The sequence below is a fragment of the Quercus robur genome, chromosome 3 (assembly GCF_932294415.1).
Source record: "Quercus robur chromosome 3, dhQueRobu3.1, whole genome shotgun sequence".
Taxonomy (NCBI): Eukaryota; Viridiplantae; Streptophyta; class Magnoliopsida; order Fagales; family Fagaceae; genus Quercus; species Quercus robur.
In genome coordinates, this window is record NC_065536.1 from 55,062,222 (window position 1) to 55,074,607 (window position 12,386).

At 33.4% G+C, this 12,386-nt stretch overlaps 1 protein-coding gene across 1 annotated transcript; it reads right to left on the reverse strand.

Annotated features, from left to right (window-relative positions):
- Nucleotides 1-1,028: 1,028 nt before the first annotated feature.
- LOC126718423 (glutamate--glyoxylate aminotransferase 2) lies at nt 1,029-8,643 on the reverse strand. The gene is made up of 14 exons (XM_050420603.1): nt 8,261-8,643; nt 7,217-7,366; nt 5,059-5,124; nt 4,804-4,921; nt 4,418-4,499; nt 4,209-4,296; nt 3,852-4,010; nt 3,327-3,500; nt 3,099-3,230; nt 2,619-2,684; nt 2,439-2,503; nt 2,006-2,097; nt 1,752-1,908; nt 1,029-1,389 (listed from the first exon to the last, which is right to left on the reverse strand). The coding sequence occupies exons 2-14, from the start codon at nt 7,331-7,333 to the stop codon at nt 1,260-1,262; spliced, it is 1,446 nt and encodes a 481-aa protein (XP_050276560.1). The 5' UTR covers nt 7,334-7,366; nt 8,261-8,643; the 3' UTR covers nt 1,029-1,259.
- Nucleotides 8,644-12,386: the final 3,743 nt, after the last annotated feature.

Sequence of the window (12,386 nt, forward strand, 5' to 3'; positions counted from 1 at the left end):
ATCCAAGGAGCTGATGCACAAAACAAAAAAATTCAGCACCCCGTCTCTTGGACCAAGCCGGACCTAGGATGGTATAAACTAAACACGGATGCATCTGTTCTGCTATCCTCAAACTGTGCAGGTGGGGGTGGGCTTATAAGGGACTCTTATGGCTCTTGGATTAGAGGTTTTTCTAGACTCATTGGTGCCTCAAACTGCCTTCTTGCTGAGATTTGGGCTTTGCGAGATGGCATCACTATGGCCAGAAACCTCAACATTACCAAGCTTGTTATTAATGTTGATGCTGTTGAGGTCATTTCCCTTTTCTCTAAACCAAGTAGTGATAATCGGCTAACCCAGCCTATCGTGGATGATTGCAGGAACATGCTCCAAGTTTTCCAGGAATACCACATGCAGCACTGCTTCAGGGAAACTAACAAAGTTGCTGATCTTCTTGCAAAACTTGGCCGCGGCCAATCTGAACCTTTTATTTCTTATGTAACGCCTCCTTTTGTTGTATTGGAGGCTCTTTCCTTTGATTGTAATGCTGTTCCTTGTACCCGTTTGATTTGGGCTCCAACTGCTTTTGATTAATCTTATTAGCCCCGTATTTTACCCAAAAAAAAATCATTATATCATGCAATTTTCAATTTGTGAACACTTATGTATAGTGTGATTTCTGTTTTGTCTATAAGATAACTAAAGATTAAAATTTTTCACAAGGAAATTTATTCAAAAAAAATTTTTATACAACGATAGTTGGAGGATCTGAATCATAAATGTCTCTATTGGAAATTGAGGTGTCAACTAATTAAGCATTTAAGCTACAAGATTCATTGTAAACTTATTGAAATATTAGAGAAAACTAATAATAAGTTTTATGTTTCATTTTCATAATGGCAACCATTAAAAATAAACTATGAGAAAGAAGAAACAATACAGGACAGTATTATGAAATCAATATGGGAATTCTTAGCAATATTATTTATTTATTTTTTTTTTTGGCTTAACAAGGTAATATGAAATCAAATTTAGTATTAGCTTTTAAGTTAAAGAAGCACTATTTTATGACATTTTATTGGGGTTCAAAAGGAACAAGATTCATAAGAGAGATTGTATGTAAGTTTACACAGGAATCTAGGAAGTGCAAAGAATTATCTTCAACAGCATGAAGTTTATAGCCCAAGTAGAGAGAAAATGATTAAAGTTTGGGGAGTATACATCAAATGGCTTGTGATAGCCAAAAATATGATACAAATTTAGACATTTGAAGCATCCCTTTACATCCTTGAGTAACCTCTATGATCTTCATATTGCTCCATAAACTCATCATTAAATTTCTTGTAACTGTTCATGATTTCAGGCATTTCCTCTTCAGCTGGTAAGATGGTTGTCCTCAAGTGGAAGACCCTATATGGAATAGTAATCAATTAGGTACAGTTGTATTTAAGTAGCTGTGGAAAATAGAACCACAAAGTTGCCTAGCTTATTTAAGTACAAAACAAAAATACATAATCACACTTTACAAAATAATTATTGTGTGAAAAACCATAGGGGCGGAGAGTAGGGGAAATAATTTGTGCAAATTTTCTAAGAACTACCCTTATCATTTTTTTTATTTAAATTATGGTTAGTCAGAAATGGCAGTAGAAGCATTGAAAAGAAAGCAATAGGAAGATGCCTTTATTCTAGCCTCAAAAAGAAAAAGGAAGATGCTTTGGGAATATAGCTAAAGAAGAATTCAGCCCCACAAAAAACATATAAGCAGTTACCCTTCTTTTTGTCCAAATCCGGAGCCAGGGACGGTTGAAATGCCAGTGGCTTCCAAAAGCTTGAGACAGTAGAAAACATCAGGAACTTTTCCAGCCCTTTTGGCAGCCTCTATTGCTCTTGGTGGCAAGCGTATTTGAGGGAATGAATACATGGCACCTATAAAGCCAATTTTGTGAATACTCAAAAATAATAACCAATTAATGAATAAAGAAAAAAAAAACTTCACATGTATCTTTTTAAACAAAAATTTTACCTTCAGTGAAATTACAAACCACATTTCTGCAGCTATTAAATCCATCAGTCATTATTCTTGCTCTTCTCCTAAGCGATTCAATAATTCCTTTGCTGCATGTTTCATGGTTCATAAAATACTATTATTCATCACTCAAACAAACAAGAGGCCATCTCTAAATACCACAAATAACATCAACATCCCAAAATTTGAATCATCATTCAATTCTTTTTTATCCAATTATAAGGAAAAAAAAAATTTCCTTCTAACTGCCATGTATTTAAGGCAACTGTTTTATTAATTTATTGAATACTGCTTCTTCAAAATGAAGGTAATAGTGAGACCATTCATCAATCATGACCATGAGTAACCACAAAAGGCAGAAAGATTTTTAGGTTCATATCCATGTGATCAATAGGAGCAAAAGCATAGACTTGAATCTTAGTGGCCATACCTTTCCCTAACAAACTGATCATATGAAATATCGCCAGGTTTGGGTGGGTTCACCATCAGGCCCATCTGCAAATGAAAAAAGTAAGTAATTTTCTCTGTGAGATAACTAGTTTGAATAAAGAACTGGTGGTGCCCAGTTCAATGGAGAATATTACATCACAAAAATTTGAGTTCAACTCACAAATATCTGTGCAGGGACATTTGGACTGAGTGATATGGATGCAACTTTATAGATCTCATCAACTGTCTGCAAGATTAAGTCATGATATCATTTCAAAAAGGAGAATGAGTATTGGTTGCTTAATTGTATTTGAAATTCACTCTACATAAGTCAGAACTACCTTATTAAATCAACATGATAGAAAAACAGCTCCTTATGTTTGTAAATGTCATGAATTGGTATTTGCTAACAATAACTGAAAATTTCAGAGGCTTGTATGAAGCTAACAATAACTAAGATGAAGCTAAACCATGTTAAGATGAGGTCTAACATCTTAACATGGTTTAGCTTCATCTTAGTGCATTTTGATCAAGCAACTTCAGATAGAAATATATGTAAGATGTATCCATATCTTTACAAAATCCTAAATATGCAAAAAATGCTAGGTTTGCAACTTACGGGATATATATATACAAGTAAAAACCTTATAGAAAGACTAACCTTGGGAGGAATGTTAGTCATCTCAAAGTAACCACCCCGCTGTCCACATTCACCCCAATATCCTTTGGACACAGTATGGAAAGAGACAAGCTGGAGCTCCTTGCTTATAGGCGGCCCCATATCCATCAAAACCTTCCAATTGTTAAAGAAAACTAGAGTATATAAGCAATTTGATAGTCCATGCAAAAACTCAGACACAGATAGATCTAACAGAACAAGGATATATACCTTTTTAGCACTAATAAAAGGGCGCTCATCCTGGTATATGTTCTGCTGATAGACCTCATCTCCAAGCAAAACTAAGTTTTCCTGGTTACAGTACTTCAGTATTTCTCTCAAATTAGCTTCACTAAGACACTGACCAGTGGGGTTCCCAGGATTTATAATCACCATAGCCCTTACCTGATTATATTCCAATGTATATGAGATTTAGTTGTTAGTTATAAGCACGACAAGAAATGATAGTTCGAGATTTACTTATTGAAAAGCCCATACCAGAAGAAAATAAGGCATTGTAATATTATATACAAAATGGAAGAAGACAATAAACAAATCTTCATGACAAAAATAGATGCATATTGCAGGGAAAATTCTCCCAAGAACCATAATATAAGTTTGAATAGGGCAACTGGAAGTCAACCAGCTGACTTACATCTGGTTCACTTAAATGCCAATTCATATTCAGAACCCAACGGTCCATCCATTCTTAATAAGTTCTCAAGTTTCACCTTAGTTTCACAATCGGATACTCACAGTTATTCCTTTAAAGCGAGCCTCAGCAACTGACTGGCGAAGGTTATTGACATCAAGGCCCCAATTTTCTGTCTCCTCTAGGAAATATGGGACAAGAGAACCACCAAATAGAGAGATTGCAGCTGAGTAAAGTGGGTATTGGGGTACTGGAACCAAAACCTAGCAAGACTCAAATATTAATGAAAGGAATTATCTGGCAAAACAATTGGGAATGCAGAAAGCCCCCTGAAGTAACCAACAAGAGAAAATGGAAAAACAATTTAGAAAAAAAGAAAAGAAAAGAGAACTTCAAAGAAGAAACCATGCTTGATACAAGAGGACAACTATATACAGACTCATTTCAAAACAATTTATTACCCCATCCCCTGCACCACGGATGACAGTATTCAAGATCTGCATCACACCTTTGCTGGCACCATCCGTGAGATATATGAGTTCTGGGTCACTGTTATTAGAGTACAAAATAATGAACCCCTTCAGCTAACACCTTGGTGACAGAAATTGAAAGCTCTGTTGTCAAAATGAAAAATCAGACTTATACGAAGATTTATAAGCGCCAATAGTACCTTGGATAACCATCACGCCTTTCAATGAACTCTGCCACTTCCTTCCTTACTCCTGGAAGTCCTCGGGAGTCGCTGTAAGCACCTAGATATATAATGAAGGAATTATAAAACTTTTAGTAATTCATCAAGAAGCCAAATGAACAACATTTAAACCAGCAATAAGATGTAAATCAATGAGGAGAAGTGGAAATTTATGACAAGAAGAAGAAAGACTAACAGGAGCATAATACTAGGAAAGAAAAAGGTTTTGACAGCTCAACTGAAAATGTAGCTTTTAACAATGAGATAAAACCTAAGATACCTAGAAAGTATAATACATTCTTATCTTAGATATTTCAATCCCTTTTTTATAAGAACAAAACATTAAAGGCAGGTCAAAAGATTACCAAGACCACCCGTAGTCAATGAAAGATAATGTTTTGCTTTTGCAATTGCATCAGCAGGAAAAAGCAGCCCAACATTCGGATCATCTAGTAGAAATGGAGCTTGGCAAAGAGCAACCACCTGCAATAGTGCAATTCTTTGGTTCAATACAAACCATACTGTAAAGAACTCCAAAACAATTCGATTTGACCAGAAGTGAATATAAAAAATTTTAAAAAAAAAATACTGAATCAAAATATATGGCAATTGTGATCAACCTGGCGAGGAAAGGTCAGCGGCTTCTGTCCTAATGCATGAGGATTACCAACATTTGTGAAAATAATCTGTTGACATAAAAATAAAATAATGAGATAACAAACATACACACACAGAGGAGAGTGGCATTTAAAAAGAAGTTTGTATTATCTTCAAAGATAGCACCATATTTATCATGCTTTATTGGACTAAAATAGCATTTGAGATAGGTACTAGTACTACTAAATCAAACTCTTTCCCAGAATAGAAGAGCCTAATGATACTGTACAATAGAACGTACAATACAGTTGTGCTATAATCATATGCAAGTGCACACACGGCCAAAACCTATTGGATTCTAATTTCAAATTAAAGCTACCTATACAGTACTGACAGGCTTGCCGGATAAACCTAATACAGATGTTAGGATACGAAATGATATTAGATTGACCCCAGCAAAACTAAGTAATGGATTAATTGTTACTTATACCCAAAATTAGCAGTTTAACAAAGGACACAACAACAATAATAATCACCATAGTCCAAAGCAATAAAAATTAAAATTAAAAAGAACATATGAATTCTGCTGACAAAGTGGAAAACTTTTGAAAAACTCTTTTAAGAGAAAAAAAAAAAAAAAAAAAAAAAAAAAAAAAAAAAAAAAAAAAAAAAAAAAAAACCTCTTGTAACCAACCCCCAAGAACTTTCCAGTGTAGAAGAAACAGTAGTAACAAAAAATCTATACAACAACAACAAAGCCTTGGTCCCAAAATTTTGGGTTGGTTATGGTTCCTCAACAGATTAGTTAGAATCAGCTACATGTATTCTTTCCTTCAGTCAATTTTATCAAAAGTTATACTCTTTGTTACTTCTTTAATTGACATGTTATTTTTTATTACTTCTACAAATGTAAGTTTTGGTCTTCCTCTACATTTTATTGTTCTCTTAACTTGGATCAACTCACTCTTTGTTACGGTGCATTAATTGCTCTCCTCTGAACATGACCAAACCATCTTAAACAACTCTCCCTTGTCTTTTCATCAATAGGGGCTACCCCAATCTTCAAGTGGATTTCCTCATTTCAAATCCTATCTTTCCATGTATTCCACTTATCCATCTTAATATTTTCATTTCAACTACACTCATTTTATGATTTTATGAATATATTGCTTCTTAACAGCCCAACACTCAGTACCATAGAGCATAGCTGGTTGTATAGCATTCTTAAAAAAAAAAAAATTTCCCCTTAACTTAATAGGCATTTTACAATCACACAAAACTTCCAATGCGCTTTTCCACTTCATCCACCCTTCTCTTGACCATCCGGTCTTCCTACCCTTTCGTCTTTGTTTCTACTTTTACTAAATTTACATTCCTTAAACTCCGTTTTAGTCCTACTTAATTGAAAACCTTTAGATTCTAAAGTTACAAACAATCTATACTCACAAAATTTTTGAACTCTAGACATGACTTGTAAGCCCAGCAAACAACCTGTTTGCTTCCTGCCTCAGCAGTTCCAAAACTCTGGCCTTCTTCTATAGAACCTCCTCCACAAACGAACTCACTCACTTCAATTTGGAACCCCATGCTCAAAAGATCTATCTAGAGGGATACTACCAAACAGGAAGAGACATGAAAGTTATATGTGATTTGAGGGAAACTCTCGATGAGAGATTTTCTGATAGTTTAGGCTCATGGGAATTTAACACTCTCTCAATATAGTCTTAAAGTGATCTCTCTCATAAAACATGCATGTCAAGTTTTTGCCTGATTTAAATCATTGCTCAAACGAGCCCTAAAATAGCTTGAGCAAGTCTTCATGAACTCACAGGCTTCAAGGAAGCAATTGACCAATACATAACAAACTTACAATGTATACAACCCTCACTACATCACATTTTTGGGACTGGAATTTGCCAACTTAAACCTAGATCCAAACAATTTGACATTTCAAATCAGAACTCTCTTCAGGAATTTCCATGAACAAAGAGAAGGTTAATTTAGTTGAAATCCATACCACTCCAATAAATCTATAAGAGATTACATAACAAGTTCACTGCCAAATGAAACAAATTGAACAAAAAGCTCATAAACAGCAGCACTAATCAAATCTCTACAACAAGGCTTAAGCAACACAAAATCTATTACTACATAACAGCCGAAGAGAGCAAGTATGTATACCTTCTTCCCTTCTTTCTGAAGCTCAGAAGCACGAAGATACAGTTCCCCTCTAACAGCATATTGGGCCCTCTTCACGTTTTCATTCAGCGACTCATAGTCTAATGCCCTGGGAGACATGATGAAGTAGTAACCTTCTCACAGATGTTACCCCTATCCAGAAAGAAGGTGAAACACAAACCTATGAACTCAGTTCCCTAACATGAATTTATAAATAAATAAATAAAGAACATGAGCTAGTAACAAGCCAAGCCAAGAAATGCCATGAAGAATAACTACATGGTAAATACTAAATAACATATTTTTCATTTTAATTGTTTGAATTAAGAAATATGAAGATGCCTATACACTCTTTAAGTTTTTTTTTTGGGTGATAATTCAACAGTTAGTAAAGGGGGCTTTGATTCTTTTGAAATTTGGAGGTCTCCATTGAAAACTCCCGGAAGTGCCAATTAAACGACAGATATGTAGACAAACCCAGATTTCATGTAACTGATAACAATCTTCTGCTAAAGCAAAGATGGCAAAGGTCATTCATTAGGCTTCGGCAATTAAAAGTCACTCTCAATACTTCAATAACCAAATAATTAACAGACATTAAAATCAGTTTCAAAATATTTAACTCTTATTTGACAATCAAACAGGGGAAAAATAATAATAAATCCACAATTAACGCAGAATGGATGTTTAAGACTGAACAAAAAAATTGACTAAATAAGACTGAAAGAATAATGATAATATTCATGGTTAACAAAATAGCAAGGCCAGTGAACAACAATCTCTATCAAACAGAATCATAGTTAAAACTGAACATGCGTGGATCCAAAAAGCCTATTTAGAACATAAATGCCCATATTCATAACCATGAAAAAAGAAAACAAGAAAAAAGAAAATCAAAGAGACAATAAAATAAATATATACCCAATAAACAGTCCTAATCTCAGAAACAAAACACAATTTGTTAGCATAAACAACAAAATAGATTATATATATATTTTATGTTTCAGCTGGGTTTCAAACGGTGATTATTGAGATTGAAGTAGGTACCTGTGAACTGGGTTTGGAGTTTTTATCCGCGCGAGAGGCTATAGCTAGCTCAGTTCATGTGTTAAGCACAGAGATACGCACGCCCAAGTTGTGACTGTTTTATGTGTTCCTGACAAAAATCCGGAGTTTTTTTTTTCGTCTTAGCCAAAAGATATATCATATATCACGTGGCACTATGGGAACGCAAATACCAAGAGAGCCACTGAAAATTAGTGTGGATTATTTGGATTCTGTATATATTTTAAAGCCAAACGGATAAAGTTCATGCAAGAAGAGTGGCCTAGCTTCAAACTATGAGTTCTTGGTTTAAAATCCACGGGGTCCAATCTCTTTTGATACATTATTGCACCACATCCTTCACTCTCTTTGAATGTAATGGTTCATGTTTGTTTGTCCAAGTCTTTGTCTCTGTCTCTCTCTCACAATTTGGTGTGTTTTATTTTATTTTTATTTTTGTACTTCTTCTGGGTAGTGTGGTCATGAAAGAGCAATTCAATTCAGAGTGTTCAGTCATATTTTGTAATGTTTCATTCACTTTCACATTTTCTATATACGCGGCAGGACTTTGGTTAGGTTAGACTTAACCAAGTTTGGTTTATTAGCATTATTTGATGATGATAATGCTAATTATATTATTATTATTAATTCATGATCGAATCAACCAGGATAATGTAAAAGTATTAATACAATAATATGATATATAGGAGTGGGGGGTGAAAAATAAGCACAAAAATACAGTTCATCGAACAAGAGAATTGATTATTGCGAAGAAAACTAATCTGACCCATGTCTTCATCTTTATGTCGGCATCTTTGATAGTAGTAGATTTGGACAAAACACTATTCACCCAAAGATAATTGACAAAACACTTCATCAATAAAAAAAGTGATTATTCTTTTTTTATTTTAATAAATACAATAAGATTTATTTGAGTATGCAATCAAGGACGTCCCTTCCTAAAAAGGTAGTTGCCTTGGTTTGACAAACAAGGCATCCCACACTTTGCTTGAAAACACCAAAACATGGCCACGCCAATTTCACTAATTCCACTAAAAAGATAATTGCCATAAAAAAACAAGTTAGACAACCTCTAATGTAAGTAATTGTTTTAGTATCCAATCTCCTTACTCTTGCTAGCAATAGGTTGTACTAGTCATTTTTCTTCTCAGCAATCTGATAATGCAAATTCATTGCCAACTGCAAATCCAATCTCTTGAATACTCCAAGGCTACTTGAAGATTTGTGATTGCCTTTATGGTTTCTAGGAACGATCCTCTACACTCAGGGTTGATCAAAAGTGTTTCGATTAATTCTCCTCTCAAAGGTATGACACTGTGAAGAGGGTGAAGGTATAGAGACTACACAAGTTTCTCTCTCAAGGATTGATAGACTCTCATTTTTTTTTTTTTTTGATGACGACAGACTCTCATTCGTTCATTGATTTTTAAGAGTTTTAATTTTGTTCTTATAGGTGTCATACAATTACAATTGAAATAAAGACAAAAATTTGAATGCACAAAAATATGCAATTACAACAGGAACTTTTGACAAAGAAATTAATTACCAACACAAAGCCAACTACAATGTAACACTAATAAAATGTGTGTTCCAATTAGCTTAGCTGATAAAATCTCAAATGGTAGAATAAAAGACCTAGGGATTAATCTCCGTCTACATCAAAATCTGATTGATTTTTTTTAAAAAAAAAATAATTATTATCTTGATTTGATGATAAAAAACACAATCATCAAAAGTGAGGATCATAGGTTAAAACTCTATAAAAAAATTAAATACTAATAAAATGATTACATGAGATGTAATTTAAATCCAATTAATGAATGATATAAGTTATATAATAAAAAATTAAGACATAAACGGATCGTAGAAAAAGGCATATAGATTGGCAAAAATCTAGCTCTTTATTCCTAAACCCCTTTTCTTTTCTTTTCTTTGTTGGGTAAAAAGTCTTGTGGGTTTCCTTTTGTAGTCAAGCGGATTGGTACGAAATTAAACAATGGAGAGAGACATCCTGAAAACTCTGTGGCCCAAGGTCCCTGAACCATTGGAGAACATCAAACGCATCAGCTAAATTGGAGAAGCGGCCTATCTGTGTTCCATGGAGGGCTCATTATTGTTAACAGTTCAGTGGCAATCCAACATGCACAAGTATGTGAGACCCTCACCCCTTATCTGGGCTGCAAGGGTTATTTATATATTCGGTGGGCCTATGAATCAAGTACTTCTATCACCAGCAAAATTGCGACTATGTGTACTTTCCGCATGATAGTGTCCTTAGAGATGAAGAAATATTATGTCTATAATATTTTTATAAATGACAAGTTATTACGGATTGTTATTAGTAGACAAAAAAGTAATTTTAGTAGTTTGTTTAAATTATAACCAATAATAATTTACCACCTATGATTTGTTGTAATACTTCTCTTAAACATGAGATTGTGAGCTTGTAATTTTTTTTTTATTGGCGTGTGCTCTTGATAGTTGTTGTTTATCATTAAATTAAGATACCAATTGATTTTTAGTATAGGTGAGGATCGAACATCAAATCTCTTATTCGAAAAAAAAAAAAATTTATCAATTAAGTTAACTAGAATCTACATATCATGTCTTTTAAATTCAAGAATATCAAGCAGCAAATATGATTAGGACAGGTATTTTATCTCTAGGTTGATTTCATCGTATAATTTACATGTCAAATTGAATCCTAAGCTAAACTTGAGAATAAAGAGCGTTCAGCATCATGTCATGAATCATATCAATTTGGAATCTGGAGCCATTTGTTTCCATTCTCTCACTTTGCCTGCCAATGGTTCTGAGTTGAAAGTTGAAATTCTCATGCACATAGCTTTTGAATCCAACTAATTAATGTATATAAAATAAATAAATAAAAAAGTTCAATTTCACACTAGCTTGGAGTTTTTTTTTTTTTTTTTTTTTTTGTTAATGAAGTACTAGTTTGGAGTTACCTTATGCAACTATCAAAGAGACCATTAATATATAGTTTTAGTCATATAATTTTTTTTAATAAGTCATGTGACTTATTTAAATAATACACATAAATAATCTTATATATCGTCACCTAGTAGGTTAGAAGAGATGGTTTGGAGCTAAACTTTGTCCAAATTAAATCGAGACTAATTTTCATTTGCCACTTTGATTTAGACAAAGTTTGGCTACAAATTAGTTTATAGCCAATGTTTATACTCTACTCAATATATTTTTATTAGATATGAATTTTGATAAATCTATCATTGAATAACATTTTCCTTTTATATCCTCTATGTTTGCAACATTTTCAGAAGATCAATAGCTATGTAATCAATCGAATGTTTAAATTTCAAGCTTTTTGTAACCTAACCTTGTGTATTAAAAATAAGTTTATGGATTGATTAGTAAATAATTTTCAATTGGCAAAAAAATTTAACATGTGTTAAGAATATAAAGAACATGTCATTTAATAGTTAGATTTATAATCCACATGTCCAATCTCTTTTGACACATTGCACCACATCCTTCACTCTCTTTGAATGTAATGGTCCATGCTAGTTTGTTCAGGACTCTGTCTCTCTCTCTCTCTCTCTCTCAATTTGGTGTGTTTTATTTTTTTTATTTTTATTCTTCTTCTTCTTGGTTTGATAATGTAAAATTATCAAAAACTATCTGCCATCTGCGGACCCATGTGACACGGGTTTAGTGAAAAGTATCAGTACAATAATATGAGATATAGGAGTGGGGGTGAAAAACAAGCACGAAAATACAGTGCATCCAACAAGAGAACTGATTATTGCGAAGAAAACTAATTTGACCCGTGTCTTCATCTTTATATCAGCATCTTTGATAGTAGATTTTGACAACACAGTCACACTATTCTCCAAAAAATAATTGACAAAACAATTGATCAATAAAAAAATATTAAGTGATTATTCTCTTCTTCTTTTTTTAAATAAATACAATAAGACTTATTTAAATATGCAATCAAGAAGTCCACATTTTATGGAGTTTCCTTGGTTTGATAAACAAGGCATCCCACACTTTGCTTGAAAACACTAAAACAAGGTCATGCCCAATTCACTAAATCCACTAAGAACATAATTGCAATATGAAACAG